The sequence below is a fragment of the Lepidochelys kempii genome, chromosome 1, assembly GCF_965140265.1.
Source record: "Lepidochelys kempii isolate rLepKem1 chromosome 1, rLepKem1.hap2, whole genome shotgun sequence".
Classification (NCBI taxonomy): domain Eukaryota; kingdom Metazoa; phylum Chordata; order Testudines; family Cheloniidae; genus Lepidochelys; species Lepidochelys kempii.
In genome coordinates this window covers 152,582,634-152,602,741 of record NC_133256.1, presented here as the reverse complement: position 1 = coordinate 152,602,741, position 20,108 = coordinate 152,582,634, and the positions used below count along the sequence as shown (strand labels likewise).

At 38.4% G+C, this 20,108-nt stretch overlaps 1 protein-coding gene across 5 annotated transcripts in view; it reads right to left on the bottom strand.

Annotated features, from left to right (window-relative positions):
* The window catches only part of USP9X (ubiquitin specific peptidase 9 X-linked), a 204,023-nt gene that overhangs the window by 38,504 nt on the left and 145,411 nt on the right, over nt 1–20,108 (bottom strand). For 4 of the 5 annotated variants that reach the window (XM_073358602.1, XM_073358592.1, XM_073358621.1 and 1 more), the window contains 7 exons: nt 14,869–14,977; nt 14,038–14,184; nt 13,770–13,916; nt 12,371–12,593; nt 6,189–6,409; nt 5,549–5,739; nt 4,980–5,153 (listed from right to left, as the gene is read on the bottom strand). In XM_073358602.1, the coding sequence (XP_073214703.1) occupies nt 4,980–5,153; nt 5,549–5,739; nt 6,189–6,409; nt 12,371–12,593; nt 13,770–13,916; nt 14,038–14,184; nt 14,869–14,977 (1,212 nt within the window). The remainder of the gene's footprint in view (nt 1–4,979; nt 5,154–5,548; nt 5,740–6,188; nt 6,410–12,370; nt 12,594–13,769; nt 13,917–14,037; nt 14,185–14,868; nt 14,978–20,108) is intronic. The other variant, XM_073358612.1, reaches the window with a different exon arrangement.

Here is a 20,108-nt window from a genome sequence, read left to right as displayed (position 1 = left end):
AGACATTTGATTACAACAGTGACACACCAAAATAAGAAGCCATTCTTTATTATATAAATGTATGTATTTAAAGTCACTGCTTCGACTATCAAAGATGACAGTTGAAATTACTTCCTCTTAAGTGCTAATTCAAAATGGTAAATCTTTGAACACATCAGCCTGTTTTAAAAATAAAGTACAATAGGTTTGTATTAAGCTTCAACATGAACTCCTTCTCAAACCACACCCCTCCACCAGGTGATTGATAGTCCAAGCAAAGGATAAAGGGTTTACAAAAATAAATATTTGCTACAGAAAACTCAACTCCATCCCCTAAAGCTAACAGCCACTTGGAATGAATCAATAAAGATGGTACCACAGTAAGCAGACATGAAGAATGACTAAAACAATATGCTACTGTATGTGTTGCATTGCAGATTTGAATTGCAGCACTTATCTGTGTGCACTCCAGCTGCGTTCAGTGTGTTAGGTGTAGTTGTATTGAATGGTGGCATGATTAGTTGGAGCAGATTAGCAGAGGTGTAACTATGAACCTCTTGCTTAAATTTCAACCACTAATCCTACCCTGGACACTCATGAGGCATTGCAAATTTCAAAACAATCCAAGCAAGCAGAGAGATTTTAGAGCACTTAGAAAAACAATCTGTTAAAACAGTGGGTCTCAATCTTAATAGCTGCTCAGTTATAGTAATAGGTGCATTTTTTTTTTATAAGTAACACATCAGATTATACTTTTTTCTGTGTAGAGTGTTTGACTACACAACGTATAGTCAGTTTCACTGGTTCCTTTGTACAGTCACTCAGTCTCTCCTGCTGAGCAGGACTCTGGCACAGCAACAGTACAGAAAAATATTTTAGAGAGAGGAAAATGCAACTGTAAAACCACAAAATTGGTAGGGGCAGTCAGAGGCAGGTATAGTACCTGAAACTACTTTTAGCTCATGTGTTCGAAAGTGCATACACAGGCTAAGAATAATTGGATTTTTACTGGTAAATGTGGGTAAACATCTATTTCACTGCGCACATACAAACAGATGAAAAATAATGCCACTAATAATAAGCAAACTGGACAGATAGGCAAAGTAAGAAAAATGCTGCTTGAGAACTTAAGGTATGATTAAAGATATTTACTTTGTATATTTTGATGTGATGTTAACAATTTGTGTTTTAACTGTTGTAAAATTTTAACTTTTTGAATCACAACATCTACTGTTCTACATTATGGCCTGACCCTCCACCATAATTTCCAACAACTGTGAAGATTTTGATAAAAATAAAAATATTAAAAACATTGATATCTGTCAAAACTATAAAAATTAAATAGAAATTCTGTCAAACCTATGCATACATTTTAAGCTGATATCCCTTTAATTATAGGTAAGAAACAATGTAAGAAAAATTACACGCAACTGTCTCTTGCTAAGTTAAGGATAAAACAATTTTTAAAAATCCCCTTTTTTAGTAAGAATAGAACTGTGGTCATTTAATTAGTGAGCTGCAAAGCTTTAAATCACTTGTACACTCCTATAGGCTCAGTACTGTAAACACACTACTAGGTGAGATGTTTACTACTTTGAATAGTACCATTTATTTTAACAGTTCTATTTACCGCAGTGAATTCCCTGACTAGCAGCAGTTTTGCTTGATTGGGTCCTAAAAGCAGCAAATATATGTATCTCTTTAAACATGTCAGACCTGTGTTTTAACAAAATCTGAGACAATTATGAGACCCTGAGGAAAACGAGCAGACGACTCCTGTTTCCTCTTCCAGAGAGGGACTGATGTTGTACCTACCATAAATACAGGCTGAAAGAGCTGTTCTATTCACACAAAATCTTTTTGGAATGAAATTCTTAATGCTTAGTCTCAAATTAAAGCTCCAAGAAAATGTTTAAAAAAAAAATCAAATCTATTTTTGAGTTATATAAGCATGAAAAATGATGCATTCCAATGATCCAAATATACATTAATGTATATAAGTAAAAAATGAGAATGAAGAACCCAGATGCTGCATGGTCACTCAGTTGGGCAGCAAAACAAAACAATCTTGAATCTTATTCATATGAGCTCAAAACTATCACCTGGTTTTGTTGAAACTTCATACACACAGTCCTTTAACTTTAAGGAAAGGGTTTGTCTGCACACTGACTTGCACTAGTTTAGTTAAACTAGTGCAAACCCGTGCATGGACAACCCTTATTCTGATTTAGTGTAAATCTGACCTAACTTAAACAACCCTGGTTTAACCCAGTTTAAATCAGTTTAAAATTGCAACTTTTGTTAAAGCAGTGCAACTGTGTTTAGACGAGCCATATATCTGGAACATGAGAAAATTCATAACCCTTCCCCAAAAACAACACTTATGAGTAAAAAAAAAATCACTGTAACTATCTTTTGGTCTTTGTAATATCACTCAGAGAAAAAGTCTGGATCTCAGGATTCTCAGCATTCTGAACAGCTCTTTCCAATTTTTGTTAAAACATGTAATATCACTACTATATTTTAACAGCTAGATATTCTCCCATTTTTGGGGCTCTCAAACAACTTTTTAATTAATCTTTTGCAGTTCAGTAATCAACTATAATATACCCAAAAGTAAGTTTTGTATGTTTTATAATCAAAAACAAATGGTAAAAATTAGAGACCACCACCTGAATTGTTCTATTACATTACAACTTTTTAAAAGTATTTTTGGAAATTTTTCTATTTCTTCCATTAATAGTAATCCTACTTCTTTCAAGATATCAGTGTAGGCTAGTAAGCCGAGTATGCATTTAGGGTCCATGCCAGGTATGTAGTACATTTGCTGAAGCTTGCACTGCACTGTCTTCACTACTGTTACCTGCACTAGTTGGATTCACACTAGTTTAGGTAGGCTATCCTGTACACAGATTTTACTGTGTACACATACCCCGAAACACAAATAGGTTATGACTGAAGAGCTCCTCTAACCTACAAATGATCTAATCTGCTGTTAACCTTAGAGCTTCAAGAAAATTCAAGTGGGAATGTATTATTGTATTATATATTAATTTACCCATTCACTTTACTTTCAATGATCTTATTCTGATAATATTATAGTATTTTCTATTAATTATGCACTTTTCAATCTTTGTCCTCAAGGCACTTATTTTAAGAAGCTCATAGAAATTACTTAATTTTCCTAAACTTCAAAAAAGGTGGCAGATGTTTATCTTTAGGATTATTCATTACATGCATTTTTCAGCACCTCACATCTTTTAACCATCTAAGATATCTTGACAGACTTGCTTAACTCTCAAGAAATGAGTGGACAAGCGTGCACTGACAGAAGATTGTACTTTTATAACCCAATTTCCAGCTGTAATTTTTTCCATAGTTGACCTTTTATTATCTGGAGTTTGGCTTTCCCAACTTGATAAACTATAGTAAGTACTTTATATTAGAGCTAAAGTGATGGCTTCAAACAGCCACCCTAGGAGGGTATATTTAGCTTCCTATCTGAAAATCTACAAGATAGAGACTTTACAAATCAGTTGACACTTTCTGGCATGTCTGACTTAATGCGTTCTGATGTGACCTTCAAATTAACAAATCAGAGCAATGAAGCAGCAATATATGGAGACAATCAATTAGGACATATCCTGGACAGTAGCTGACCTTATTGATATTTATCAAATGAAAGGAAACTGAATAGATCAAAAGGGTTCTGCCTGTTCTACACAAATGTAAAGAATCTTTTTCTCTAACTTGTAAGCTGTTGTATACTCTCCTCTATTCTAGGCTTCTATGATAAAATTACTATTATTTTGAATCCATTCCTTCAAAACATTCAGTGACACCACCTATATAACACTCATGAATTTGGAACTTTTACTTCCCTGCCATCTCTCTCACTCTATTTACCACCAGCCTCCTCCTCCTCCCAAGACACCATTCTTCCAGGGCCATCCTTTTTGCTAATAGATACTGTTACATAAGTCTGGTAGAAACAAACCCATAAGCCAGCTAAACCAAATATTTTCAAAGGCCAAGAAGTAAACATACAACCACACAAGTTCCTGAACTTTGAGAAACACCCAGGTTATTACACATCTCTGTCATTTTACACACATTTAGCCTTTTCGTATGGGGAAGGAACACTTTTTTTTAAATTAAAAAAATCCAATGTTTTTAGCAACTTGCAGTATTTTTGCTTTCTTCTAGCAAGAGAGACATATTAAACTCATAGCTAGCAGGTACTTACTTCTCTTAACATTATTTCTTGAAGTGGTTACAGTGCGTGCCCAGTAATTCAACTGGGGTCAACAAAACAATCATAATAAAATCCAACTGGATCATTATTGACCAAATCTGCCTTTTCTGTTCGTTTCCAATAAAGTTATATTTCTCAATAAAAAGGTACACAAAATTTTAGGACACAGATACATTGGCAATTTAGGAGACAGTTGCACCTTTCATAAATATATTTAAGTATACGTTATTTTAAATAAGAAATAATTGTATACTACTATAATATCTGATTTAATTCGCACCTTTTTTATTTAATGGAAATAGCTTGGTGCTTGAACTGAACAGAAATAAACATGCAATATGGTCAACTGGGTCTTCATCATGTTGTTCTAGGGTGAAAACAGCAGTGGGGCATGTTTTAGGACTTTGCAAAGTGCATTTGGTCCTAGGCACCCCTGTTCTAGTACAGATGGTTTGTGTTCACAGAGTGATTTAGAAATTTTTGAACACAGTTGATAGTGGGGAGCAATAAGACCAACAGAAACACTAACACACTGTAAATATTGTTAAGACTTTGGCCAAACACGATAGCAATTTCCGTTAAAGGCAAAATATATCCTCAATATTAATGGGGTTTTCCAACGTACGCTTCTTCTAACAGAAAGACTTTTATAAGGCAGTTTATTTGCTTTACAACATTTTTGTAACCATCTTCTCTCATAAATGTAGAATGTTTTACTGTGAAAAAGGTGAAACGAAACACTTACCTATGTGGGCATCCTTGACAAATCTTCTGATCAGCGAAGGACCCTCCCAAAACCTTACTTAACATGGCTGGATGCCCCAAAGCTTTTAAAGCTTCATCTAGACTGTCCACCAAGGAATTAAAAAATTCTAAAGCATCATGTTGTTCACGGAGATTAACAGGTTCACCCCAAAGTCTAAAAAGAAAAAAAAATGTTTTGGGGGTATTTTTGGAGGAGAGAAAAATACACTGAAATTATAATACCTCTATTCACTTTTACTGAGCATAGTTAACTGATTGCTTATGGTGTTGTGCATCAACTGGCACAAAAACTAAACATTCCCTTTCACATATAACCTAATATCTGGCTGATAAGTCTCAAAAATTGCTAGAGTTCAAAGATGTCGCTGTTACTTCTGCTCAATTCAGCTTACTTTTTCACCATTCTAAATAGCACATATAAAACCACATGAATCTTTAAATTTATACAAACTGTTTATGTCTAATACTTTTTTCATATCACTGACTTCTATTATATTTTAATAGTCTCAGTGACCAGAAATCAATAGTAAAAACCAATTCTCTATTTACCTGAATTGTTTCCAAAACCCTCTTGGTACGTAGTATTGTAGTCTGGAAGCTGCTAAATGACCAAAGATGACTTGGAGATGTCTCAGAACTCCAATATTGTATTCTTTTCTATCTTCTGTTTTACTTAACACTGGTTTATCTTCATACTGATGTGGATAACCAAACACATCATCCCGAGGATCTACATTGCTCTATCAAAAACACAGTCATGTAATCTTCATTAACATAATGAATAGAAGCAGAATATAGGAGAACTAAAACTAGCAACAAGGCAACATGTACAGTATGGTGCACTCTTCGTTTACAGAACGATTATCGGAAAAAACTAGTAACTTGTGTACTGTTTCCTCTATTTTAACTTATACATGCTACATGTAGACTGTTTAATCGACATTGTAGATGACATTTTCAATCATGTATTCCATCTGAGGGAGAAAAAATGAAGGGGAAAAAGCAAGCCTGACCTTTAATCTTTTGGACCTTCTACTTTAGTCTATAACATTTCCAAATAAGAAATATTAGGTTACAGTTTTGTTGCCAGAAATGTAAGGAAAACCCATTAAAATAAAATTCTATCTGATGAAAAAAGTTATGACTTAAACGTATTAAAACAGATGACCAGCAAGTTCTGTACAATTACCTCATTGTCCTGCTTCTCATCCCCAGACATATCATCGTCTACATCACTGCCTGTGCCTTCAATTGCAAGAATACCATTTCTGATAGCTGGAATCATGTATAGCTGCTGAATGACAGAATTCATGTAACAAGTAGCACCAGCATTTTTTAATCCTACAAATCCCTTTGATGGCCGAGGCCCAACAGGTGGCAAATATTCCCATTCTGTAAGTGCTTCACAAGCTACAAGAGAATAACCAAAATTGATTTTAAAATTATTTTATTACAAAACAATATTATGATAATCAAGGCAATTCCATAAAACTGAAATTACTATTTGTTCACAACGTTATATTAAACGAAGTTTAACTTACCAAACCTTCAAACAGAAAATAGTTAAAAACCTCTAAAATTGATGCCCGCATTTGTTGCCAATGACAGTTTAAGTGCAACCTTTAAGTACACTATCTTATATAACCAACTTAAAAATAACTATAGCTAGTGCCAAATTAGCAGCAGAAGTACTTATTCCCTTGAGACCAGTGATTTGCCTTTTAAAGACACTTAAGTTGAAGAATTCAAAATCCACTAGCAATGACAAGGAATCAGAGTTCAGAATACTGCACCAGTTTGGCTCTGTAACTTGTTTCCTTATTAAAAGTAAATAAATGTCTTAGAAGAATACTTCTCTAGTCAGACTATACTCCTCTTAAATCTCTTATTCTACATCATGTTTATTTATGCCACACATTTTACTTCACAGTTGAAAGCAATTTCACATAAAGATATCAATATGGCTTACGGTTGGGTTTTCTCTGAAAATGGGTGTTATTTACAACTGGAGGTTCTTCGAGATGTGTGGTCCCTATCTGTATTCCATATGTGAGTTCGCTCCATGTGTCCAAGACTGGAGACTTCTAGCAAGTAGAGTGCACTGGTCCACCCCTGAACAGTTGCTTCCCTCATGCTCTGCACCAAAGGAATAAAGGATGGTGCGGACCGATGCCTCTCCAATTCCTTCTCTTACCATGAATCAGATAGGATTCAAAGCTAAGGGGAAGGAAAGCAGGCAGTGGAATATAGATAAGGACCACACATGCCTAAGCAGGTCCAGTTTCAAGTAAGTAACCTCCATTTCTTCTTTGAGAGCTGGTTTCTATGTGTATTTTCACATGTGGGTAATTGGTAAGCAGTACATAAACAGGAGCAGGGAGCAAGGATGCAATTGGTACAGATGTCTGTAATACTGCTGTCCCAACAGGTGGATCTGCAGAAGAGGTCTGGACTAAGGCATAATGTTAAGGTATGGATGGAACTCCAAGTTGCAGCTTTACAAATGTTCAAAGAGATGCTACAGAGGTTGCCTGTGCTCTAGTGGAACGGGCCCTCACCCTTTCCAGGGGAAGAATTACACACTGATGATAAAGAATGATACAGCTGGACATCTACTTAGAGTCTCTGATCCAATAATGCTTGTCCCCCATGATCGCTCTGCTATCGTGACAAACAGTCTACGTGTTTTCCTAATTGGTTTCTTTCTTTCTTTGCAGATATATTGCCTACAGCTCTTCGCTGTAGAAGACAGTCCACCTCCTGACAGAGGATTTCCTTGTGAGCATGGTCCCTGAAAAAGGGTCAGCAAGGGCATGGTCCCTGAAGAGGGGGAAGAGACTCGATAGTGCAGTTGGACGGAATGATCTCTAGTACCCACCTGTGACCTGTTATTCCCCTTCAGTTGTGGGTGAAAAGGGTGAGTCGACCAAAGGTTTGGGGGGCAGAAGGGAGTGATATCAATAAGGGTACATGGTTCTCAAGCATCCCATCAAAAGTAACCTGGTTGGTGGATGGAGGTTGAATGGATGTAGCTGTGGTGGAGAAAGCTGCATATATAGGCCTTTATGCCCTCTGACGTTTGCACAGAAGTTTTTAAGGGACTGGTTGTAGAACACCTAAGGGAAAGGTCTTAGCTTGTACACTTGGTTTATGGTGTTTTCTCTTTGGGGCCAGGGTATAAATACTCAAGGAGTGGAGAGTTGTCCTGGAGTCCTCAGCAAGCATAAAGATTAATCAGTCTTTTCATTTAATAGATTAGGGTCCTCAAAGGGCAAGTCCTCAATGGTATTCTGGACTTCCCTAAGGAACCCCAAGAAGTGGAGCCAAGGTTCACGCCTCATCACTACAGCTGTAGCTATACCTCTAGATGCAGTATTAGCCATGACCACTGCACCCTGAAGCTTAGCCATCAGTTTACCTTCATCGATGAGGACTTGAAATTGGGCTCTGGTCCTCCTGAGGGAATTTGTCTTTGAACTTCAAGTGTTTGTGAAAACATTTTTTGCCAATAGAGACTCATAGTTAGCAATTTTGAACAGAAGGCTGGTGGATAAAAATATCTCCTTTCTCTAGACGGTCAAGGTATTTAAGCACCTTGTCTGCAAGGATTGCCTTGCAGTGCTATAAGCATGGATGTCTTAGTGGCTGCTTGTACTACTAGGGAGTTGTGGGCAGCGGGAGTAAACAGAAACTCCGTCCCTTTAGCTGGTACAAAATATTGCCTCTCAGCCATTATTGGGATGGGAAATTAGGAAGAAGGAGTATGCTAAACTATCCTGGCTGGTTCCACACTGGCCTTGTTTGCTGAAGGAGTATGCTAAACTATCCTGGCTGGTTCCACACTGGCCTTGTTTGCTGGGTGGGTCACCTGACCAGGATTCAGAGGGCTGCAAACTGTCAAATGGAATCTGGATCTCACTCCGCACCTTCTGCAGGAGCTTTTGATGTTGCCCATGGTAGTCAGGTGGGGATGGCAGGGATGGGGTAATTGCCTCATCAGATGAGGAAGGTGACACCATCAGAATCATTGGTACTGGTGAATCTGGTTCGATTTCTTGTATACTGACATTAGCTAGAGGAGGAAGGCCAGCAGTATCCATGTACTAATCTGGGGTGTCTAATGTAGGGATCTTATGGGCATCAATATGGCCAGTATGAAGGATCAACCCATTGGGGGGACCCCAAGACACTGGGTACCACTGGTCCCGTGGGTACTCATATTTGAGTGGAGGATGGATCCAAGACCTCCTAGAGTCTCTGTCCAGACTAGTCTCCTTCTGTGGCAGCAATGGCTTATGTAGAACATCTGAGCCAGCCAACTAAAAGGTAAGTTCTGGTTCCAACAGCAATGCTGTTGGTACTAGTGAGTGAATGTTCCAACTTGTGGACAGGATATGGAGTATCCTTTTCTCCTTAAGGTAGTTCCTCCTCCAGTGTGGAGATGTCACTCAGGAGAACCAGACCCGAAGGGAGAGGCAATTGAGGATAAGGAAGGGTGAAAATATCCTCTGAAAAGGTACAGGTTTCAGTCCATCCTGGAGGGTGAAGTGTCCCGATGGTTATATGCAGCATATCCATGGTCATGGTGGTCTGTGGGTCCTTCTGGGGACAAGACAATACCATGTAAGAGGAGTCCTATCTGGAGTTCCTAGTTGGTGTCAGCAGGTGTTGATCCTTTGGCTCAAGAGCTGGATTACTATAATGGGATCCATTGGTACCATTCTCCTTTGCACCTTATCCTCATAATTTGGAGGTTTAGATGATCATAGGTCCTTAGGATCCAATCATGAGGACTTGCCCAACTTGGACAGAGTAGGAGAGGGATCCTTTCTTTTAGGAGAAGACCTGGAGGGGGATCTGTTCTTGAGTATATTAGTGTGCCCTTTAGTCTCATCAAAAGCCCAGACGTAGTGATTCCCTGGGCTTAGCAGATCTGGCCTCTGCTTCTGAGCTTGTGCTTGAAGGGATGGTGTTTTACAATGGTATCAATTTGTGAGCAAGACGGTTTCCCTGGCCTGGATCCACGTGGGGTCCCATGGCTTTCCCCATGAGGTACTTCTTCAGTCAGAACTCTTGTCCCTCACAGGTTTGGAGAGGGAGAGTGGCAGCTGCTGACCTTAGCAGAGATATTAGCCTCCCCAAGACTGTAAAGGAAACACTGGTGTTCATCACTGACCGAGAAGATGACAGCTCTTAAACCCTAGGACTCTAAGCACAGTCCTTTTCCACAAGAAGAGGATCCCCAAGATGGGGAGAAACTAAACTAAACTAGACTATAAAAATACTAAAATGCTTAAACACTATGAATACTAGAACTATATACAATTATATTTACAGGTTTTGAAAGACTATGCAAAGATAGCTTCAGACACAGGATTCTGACTCAGGCCATGAGACAATAAGAAGGAACTTGAGCGGTGTTGGTCTGCACCACTCCTTATGCTCTCAGTAAAGAACACGAGGGAGCAACTTGACAGAGGCCCAGACTAACAGAGTACTTGCTAGAAGTCTTTGGTCTCAGGTGCATGAAGTGCATGCATGCCATGTGTGGAATACACATAGGAACAAGCACTTGAACTATTCCTTGCATCCACACCCCCAGACTCTCAACTAGTCTTTTACTGTCACCAAGTAAGCTAAAATCAGTGACCAACAGGCCAACCTAGTGATGTCCCAGCAACATTGTAATGCAAGCAACTCTGATTTGAAAGTGACCTATAAATTTATTCCCCATAAGCTTGTGATCCATTGTGTATATAACACACTTAGGCTCCCGTGCCTTTGCCATTCCTATGAAAATCCATCCAAATTTGGAGAAAAGTTATAAGCCTTTGAAAAAATCGCTGTTTGCATATGCTCAGTAGACTTTAGACTATAGTAACTAAATTCCCTGAAGATTCCATCTGCACTGGGCATGCTACAGCCCAAGGGTCTTCAGGACTTTCCCTGCAACTCTGCTGGGTCTGGGCACCGGAACTGAGAGAAGGGAGATGGTCTCCTGGGCTCTCAGGGTACGTCTATACTGCAACATCAGCCCCTGCTTGAGCCTGGACTCAAGGCTAGCCTCCCTTGTGTCTATACTGTAATTGTGCTAACCCAGGGCTCTAATGCACAGTCCCAGGATCCTGCAGGGCTGGAGTGTCCAAGTTTGAGTCAAGCTGGGACCCAGGTTTCAAGCCCTACTGCTTTGCAGTGTAGATGCAGCCCCACTTGACTCAGGTCCCGGGAGTCATCTGGAAGTATCCCACAATTCCATGGGACAACTTAGTCCTCTCTATCCCAACAATCTGGAATCCACTCTATTGAAAATGGAAGCCACAATCCCTCTGCAAACTGCAGAAATCCAGGTCAGTGTTAACCCATTCTGGTCTGATCACCTATTTGCAAGCACACTATCAGAGAGCCTCCTCGTTTTGCAATGCAGAGAAAACAGATCAAACCTTTTGCAAAGCAAGCTGCTTCCTGGTAATGTTCAGGGTGGGCAGTAAAGTTTTCCCACAGCACTTTATGGTCCTAGGGCTAGAGCAGCCACATGGAGGGGATGGAGGTGCACCATGGGAAGCCTAGGGATTCTAGGATATGGTTACTTTGACTCAGGTTTGCACACTGCATTACGGATGCCAGAGCCCTTGGTTTGAGCATGGGTCAAAAAATTCTTAACCTAGTTAAAATACAATGTATTTTATATTGGGCTTACATTGCAGTGTAGACCCTCAATGACCCTCCTGCTGGACCCAGGCAGCACAGAGGAGGAAGCTGCCAGATTCAAACGCAAAAGAAACAAGAAGCAGACCTGTGGGGGAGCGTGTGGGTGGAGGTAAACTGAGACAAGGAGGCTGTGGCAGAGACTAACACTGGAGGCTAGGGATTGGGATGTGTCATGACTGCAACTGTCTAATCAAGAAGATGGACTAAGGAGTAGAAAAAGGTGATGGGAGACCAATCTGAGGAGGAGCTGGAAGAACTGGGACTGACTGAGACAAGTAGACAGGGGATGAAGGACACAAATAGGGCAAGGAGTTCAGGGAGGGAGACAGGGAGTATGGGGGTGGAAAAGAAACTGGGACAGTCTGGGCAAGGAGACTGGGATGTGATCAAGTTATTAAAGACGATCATAATGCATACAAACCATGGGGCCAAAGTAAGGCTGCAGAAGCAACCTTAACACTGGTATTCCCTAACTTTGTAGTGATTGACTTTACAAACTTAAAGTTAAAGATTCTTTTAATCGGTGTGTATGTGGAGGGGTGTAATTAGCATCAAAATCAGTTGACACCACAAGTTACTCGTATAAGTGGGAGGAAACACTTACATACATTATAATACATAGATTAAATAATTAGAAAATAGATGGTTAAAAATACTACATACTAGTTATTGCTGTACCTATGTAATACATTTCAGTCAAGGTGTCTACTATTTGTTTGAGGTTTCGGACACACCCCACTGCTAGTGCAACTAGCAACTCAAAACCAGCATTAATGGTAGCTGGTGAACTACAGACTGGTATGGCTTGCTCAGCAGGCAGTTCTCCATTTCTCATGTATTGTAAATATACATTGGAAGCTGGAAAGATGAAGTCATCTATCAATTCCTGAAAAACAGAAAAGTTGTTACCCGTTACTATTAAAAAACTGAAGTATTTTTCAACAGTCTGGAAAGCTTTACATTTATGAGAGAGATGACTGAAAAGAATATAGATAAGCTAAAATGTATTTCATTCTATAATAAAGAAGAGCCTAAAAAATTTGAAGTGGTAGTCTTATTTTTTTGGAAATATTCTATCTTCAAGTTAACTCTCTTTTTAGAATTCAATTGTAAGTCTCTAATCAATCTGGATCAGTGACAAATCTTGCTAAATTAGTGTATCACCTTTGGAAAGTACTATTCTAGCTGTTGCTTTGTGTTCTCAACAAGAGAGCTTCAAAGCTCAGAGCTATCACCCTACTCATGCACAGAAAACACTTGATTAACTATTCAGACATGATGGAGTTGTACATAAACTTGAACACAAAAGAATAAATTAATTAGCAAGAGCTAATAGACTGAATTTGGGACATGAAAGGAAAGAATCTCTGTGCTCTATATCTGTCTCACTATGCATAGTTTGTCAAGCTAACTTGTTGCTTCAGTTTCCCCAGCTGCAAAGCAGACTATAAGTAAGGCCCTACTTGAACTGTGGGAAGATTTTCAAAAAATTGCGGCTGAATTCTGAACAAGCCATAGAAAATTGCAGAAAAGTAATAATGGAAATTATTTGCGGTAATAAAGTCTGTTATTACTTTTCTGTGATTTTCTGCTGTTGGCCGCCCAGGCTGAGAGTAGGAACACTGGGCTGCTTCTGCTGTTGGTTGCCCGGAGCTGACAGTGGGGGCTCCCATGGTCAGCCTCAAGCATGGTGGGACTCCTGCTATCAAAATTGTGGTGGAAGCTAAATATTGTGGAATATGCAATTTCTGCAATATTATAAGTGGGGCCTTACATATAAAGTTATCTCACTAAGTTGTAACAGATCAACAAACGGTGGTCTGAAGATGTAAAAGGCAATGTAAACGCTAAGTATTCTTAATAGACCAACATGTCCATTATACTTTGAAAAGTTTAATAAATTCCAAGTAGAACCATTTGCTTTACAAACAAAAAATGCTTCATGGAATGAGGCACTTTTGTGGTTCCATTCTGTAAAATAAAAAGTTTCTCCACATTTTTTTTTTACTGGTTTCAAAGTAGCGATATTCAAAATTAACATATAATACAAACTGTAACTTACTTTAATGAGATTAGCACCTCCCTTTTCACAACCAATATGATATTTCTTTTCAGGAGTTTGGAATGCCAACAACTCTTTTGTTACTCCAAGGTGGCCTTCCAAGATCGTCTCTTCAACACCTGTTTCTCCTGTTCTTTTCACTTCATCCTAATATTTTAAAAAAGTTAGAAGGCTTGAAATTATGTATCTTTTGTGAAATTTACAACTAAACTTTAATCTGAATTTTTGGAAGACCAATCTCTATAATTCACCTGATATTACAACTTACCCTAATCCTTTTAAGCCAGTCTATTTCATTATTAAGAAGAACTTCAGCATTGGGCACATTAATATTACTGTTGTAAGCGTAGTTAAGAAGGTGTCTTAATAGGGTGAAGTAGTCTCCTGAATGCTTAGCTCTCTCTCTTGCAGTACTCTAACACAAATATAAATAAATAAATTTATAAATGCCTTTTTTATTTAGAGCCACTAAACCCAGACAATTTTTTCCTAAGCTGAATAGAACTGTAATAGAAAAATAAAATGAAAAAGTTTAATATTTGAAGAGATTAACAGTTGTGTGTAAACTTAAAAATGACAATTTATTTTGGAACTAAATACTTGAAAAGCAGCTTCTTTCACTAACTTGTAAAGATCAACTGAGGAGATAAAACGTTTAATACAGAGCCAGAAGTACACTGAGTTTGAAAGTCCTGACAGGTACAGAAAATGAAGGATGAACTGCTTCACAAATATGTAGCTTAAAAACAAATTTATTCATAATTTATGCATATTTATCTAATTTGCTAAGGAATAAACATTTCAAAAGAAGTTTTGCCATTCACTTTTAAAATAGTTACATTTTAAAAAATATATTTTTAGTATTTGTGTAAGAGACCATTTTTACCGCTATCAAATTGGAATGATCCTACAACGCATTGCAACACAAGAGCCATAGCAGCATAATTAAAGAAAAAACGTTCAAAACATGTAAATTCAAGTGCATTATACATGGTAGTAAGGTACTCTTAATTGAAATTATTTTTTATCTTATCACTCATTTCTTATAGAACACCAAACTGTACTAGAATAATGGAAGTGTTAATTTCAAATGCCTTACCCCTAACACAGTAAACAGCAGTGTAATGAAGAAAAGCAGAGGTCTCTGTCCCATACAACACCTGGTAGCCATTAAAAAGAATTGCTCCTGTGCCATCTGACGAACAGTTCTGAAAACAGTGAAAAAAACATTTAATTTTTCCTATAAAGGATAAATACAATTTTAATGTGGGCTAAAAAAAATACCTCTTGAAATCCACGAAAATTTTTGTTAAAAGAGAAAAACACACAACTGTAAATTATATGTTAAACTGCACAATATAGTCTTTTTTGGCAAAATGTAAGCAACAACAATACCTTCACATTTTAGTTATTGTCCCTCATTTGTTTTTTCTTTCAAGAGAATCACTATTTATAAACCAAAAACTATAAAAGAACCAACCATTAATACGACAAACTTTTAAATATCTCACCTTGCCCTTTAAAACAAGATGAGCAAAAAATCAATGATGTTGTCTTTTAGTATAAGTGAAGGTGATCTGCAAACAGATTTAACAAACACCCACAATTTTGTATGACTGCCAGCCCTTGCTCCATGGCCCAATACCAACATGGTGACATTAACCCCATACTGGAATCCACTAGAGAGCGTGGGGTGGTCTATTCAGTACTTAAAAAAACAAAAGGCCCCAATACGTTTGTAGACTGCAGCTTCTTTTTAAATATCTTTTATTCCATAGGGTGTAAACTGCATTAAAAGAACCTTTGCAAAACTATGCAATACAAATAAGAACAGTTTATTTCCTAGACTGTCTCCTTATTCTATAGCAGATGTAACTTCACCTGCAGACTTATATGCATTGGGGCATCAAATGAAGTCAAAACTGATGACCGGGACTTTAGTGAGATATGAGAATGCAAAGTTTAAAACAAATTACATCCTGAATGCCCTCTACCTTTGCTATTTGTGAATTTCAGCATATAATTCTCAAGTTACTGGACTTCTGGCATCCTAATTGCAAATCATATTTAAAAAAATCAGAGTTGAAATGATTTATGAGCACGATGTACCTAATTAAGATTCTTCTAGTCAAGTAGTACGACTTGCTGAGAATCCCCTTAAGTGATCCACGTTTAAAATTAAATGCATATACTGCAAAGTAGGGGAGGAAGACAAGGATGTAATCAGAACACATAAGGAAAGCTCTCTGAATATTCAAGCGGCTGGAAAGGATAGAGAATTGAGACGATCATGCAACATAACATACAGCAATACTGAATCAACATGTAACATGCAGCAACATATACATGTAAAAAAGAACAATACCATATGTTCACAAATGGTTGGAATTCGATGAAACTTAGTTTCACCATTTAAAATAAAATAGTAGAAACTGGAATATGCAAAAAAAGTGCTATTTAAAAGATATTTTTAAGCATAAGGTAATTTTTATTTGGCAAACACGTAACAGGAAAAACAAACAGGCCAAGTTCTCCAAACCAACCAACACACACACACACACACGTCTTTGTCATTGTGAACTGTCATCACACTAAGAGACTAACCAATTTATTTGAGCATAAGCTTTCGTGAGCTACAGCTCACTTCATCGAATGCATACTGTGGAAAGTTTAGAAGATATTATATACACACAAAGCATGAAAAAATACCTCCTCCCACCCCACTCTCCTGCTGGTAATAGCTTATCTAAAGTGATCACTCTCCTTACAATGTGTATGATGATCAAGGTGGGCCATTTCCAGCACAAATCCAGGTTTTCTCACATCACTGTGAGAGAAGCAATTAAAATATACTTTAATAGAATTGATCAGTTCAGGAAAACATCATCCCTGTTCAGTTCCTTCCACCTTTAAATGCCTAGATCTGCAATGAATCCACACTCTGTGCATCTAGTGAACCAAGTGCTGTGTCATTGAAGCCTATTCAGCCACAGACAAAGCGTATTCCAAAATGGATCAGATCCCATTCATTGTATTCCACAGCGGCCTTCTGGGCAGAAGATATGGGCGCCACAACAGGGGAAATCTGTAAAATTGCCACCTTGTCAACCATCAAGACTGTTGCATCCGATGAAGTGAGCTGTAGCTCATGAAAGCTTATGCTTAAATAAATTTGTTAGTCTCTAAGGTGCCACAAGTACTCCTTTTCTTTTTGCGAATACAGACTAACATGGCTGCTACTCTGAAACCTGTCATAAAACACTGTAAGCCTTATTTTTCACTCCCAAGCAGAAGTGTCTTTTTAGCAGGAAGATGCTCCAAGAGGTGATCCCAAAATTACTAATCTCTCTTACTGTAGGGAGGGGGAAATATTCCTCTATTTTTGTTCTCCCTTCATACTCATTTTTTCTTACTGCTCTTTCTCCCCGAGTACAAGATAATTGGAACAATTCAAGAATGGAAAAAATGTACCAGATTTCTTTTCTGTGACTGACTTCTTTTCAGTTCCACCCCCGCTGAGTGAATTTTTTCTGGATATATATACGATGACCTATTCAAGGTTCACGTCTATATATATTTAGCACAATGAAAGAAGGTATTAGAAGATTATAACCTCTTAATAAAACTTTAATGATTCCATGCATCTGTGAAAGTACTCATCAAGCATGAGAGTGGGAGGGGAATAGCTAATGCTCTGGAACTTTTTGGATGAGTCTGAACTGCCACTAGTAGTTTCAAGAAGAGAGACACTACCCATGTCCAGAAAGGAATTCTGTTGTACAAAATGACTTCATTTAATCATTTTATCTGATAGATCTTAGTGTGATGAGTCCAAAGAGCAACCGTTTTTCCTCTTGAAAAAAGCAGTAAATCTTGTACCTTTTAACAGCAGAGATTTGGTGACCACTATGCCTTTATGGGCCACAAATATGAAGTAATTGTATACAGTAGATTTTGAATAGATGGGTTAAGAGAGATCCCAGACACGGAAGATCGAAATAACTGCTGGTTTGGTTAGAGACGCTGCTCTAACAAACTTGGAGGCTGATCTACATCAGACTTGGATGAGTCTGAGACTGGTTTATACTAACACATGGGATGCAATGGTGGTTGGTACATGGTCAGGTTTAGTTCCATCCTGTATGGAACGCGGAAGAGCTGAAACACTTGATATTTCCTAGGACTGATCTATTGTGAACACCAGTGGGATGGATGGAAGGCTTGCAGCACCTGCTATTTTGAAAGAATATTGCCATGTTTAGGAATTCAACAGTCCTGGAATAAGTGCTCCTGCCTGTTAGTAAGCTGATAGAGTGGAGACATGAGATCTCTACTTGGTCTGAGTACCATACCTTCAATATCTGTTTTGGGGGATGAGAACAACAGCTGTCTTACTCCTTTTTTCATCTTTTGACATACTTAGCCTAATAGTGAAAGAGTGGAGGAAAGCCAATCTGCAAATTTGTGAGCCTGTTTCCTGATGAAGGAGAGCCTTGCCTTTGTGTTACATCTAGATAGCTCTATGGCATCTCTGAGTGGTGTAGCTTTGAAATATGAGCAGAAACACTTTTGTTGCGGGGACAATTTAAGGACCATTCTGAGGTGTTTACCTGTTAATTGTTCAGCCAGTCTCCTCTTCTTTTCAGGGTATTCCCTTATATTTTATTGCCATAACAGAAGGTAGGTGACATTTTGCCCACAAAAGAATCCAAATTTCTCTGACATTTTGATTTGAGTTTCTTGAACCCTGCTGCTTATTTATGTATGCCAGGAGCATTGTGTTGCCTGACTCAAACAGCATTTGCCTTGCTCTCAGGTGATCTGGGAAGTCCAAAAGAGCCAATTCAACTACTTTCCTCTAGGAAGTGATAATTCTGAAGATACGACGCTATGAAGATCTGACCATGCCCACCTTCCCCACGTATTATGGTTCTTCAGCTATGATCAAAGATTTGGGGGAAGTGGGGAGAGGAGATTGCAATCATATTCCAGGTCCCCAAAAATAAATCTGGAAACTCTTTCTTATGTGATCTTGCCTGTTGAATAATCTCTTTGCATGAGATCAGAAGACTTATGTCCTGGATATAGATGGAAGAATGACACTTCAGAAGTCAGTCCTTGGATCTTATTAACCCCTCTCTGCTTTAGGAAAACTGACTTATCTCTATCTTGACTCTGAAAAGAGAGATTCTTTAAATTGATCATAAATGCATATTGTCAAAGAATGGAGAGGGCCCTCTGGGTTACTTCTAGTGGTTCCAGGAGAATGCTGTTCTGATGAGCAGGTCCTCTAAGAATCGGTATAGAGAAGTTCCTAGAGTTCTCAGCTGGGTTATCACCACTACTAATAGTTTTACAAACACTTGAGGTAGACAACTGACCAACGGGTAACTTATTGTATTGACTGTGCTGACATCCTTCATTTTGCTAAATCTGGCTTGCTTCACCACGATGGTGGAGAAGGGAAAACCAGAGATAAGAAGCTCAGTGGGTGGCCCCATATAAGTGGATGAGTCCCTTAAATTTTAGCACATGTGAGAGAGAGAGAGAAAAAAATTGTTAGCTAATGACACCATATAATCTTTAAAGGCTGGGATCGTAATGGATGACTCAGGAGAACTAAAGTGCTGCTCTGTTTAGCAAGTTGGACACAGAATTAAGACATGAGGGAAAAAAGGGGTGTGGGTCAAGCCGCAGAACGCAGGTATGTTTGAACTGCCTCTAGCGGTTGCAGGAAGAAAGACACAGTACAATTGTCCCATATACTGAGAAAGGTCAGGATACAGAAACAGAACAAAATTTCTCAAAACTAAAGCACCACTTCAAATTTGGCCCCAGTTAGCAGCAATCAAAAGTAAACACTGTCTCTTAGCTGTTCACTTGTAGTCTCTAACCTAGCAGTCAAAGGCATAACAAGATCTAATGGCTGGAAGCTGAAGCCAGCAAAGTTCTGACTGGTAATAAGATAGTTTTAACAGCAAGGTAATTAAACACTGGATTACCAAAAGGACCTTATAAATTCTCCATCATTTGGAGTCTTCAAATCAAGACTAAATGTTTTTCTAAAACATGCTCTAGCTTGGCCACAAATTGTGGTAAGATGCAAGATCCAGAGTGAAATTCTACAACCTATGTTAAGCAGCAGCTCAGTTTAGATCAAAATGGTCCCTTTCTGGCCTTCGAATTTATGCATACTCAATTCGAATTCTGTAGTCCAGTTACTGATGCATAAATGCCAAGAACAGAAAACTCATTATTACAAATGGCATCTTTGACAACCAGTTTTAGCAGTCTCCTATGACTGAAGGGGTCTGGATACATAGCTTTGAGGTGGGGTTG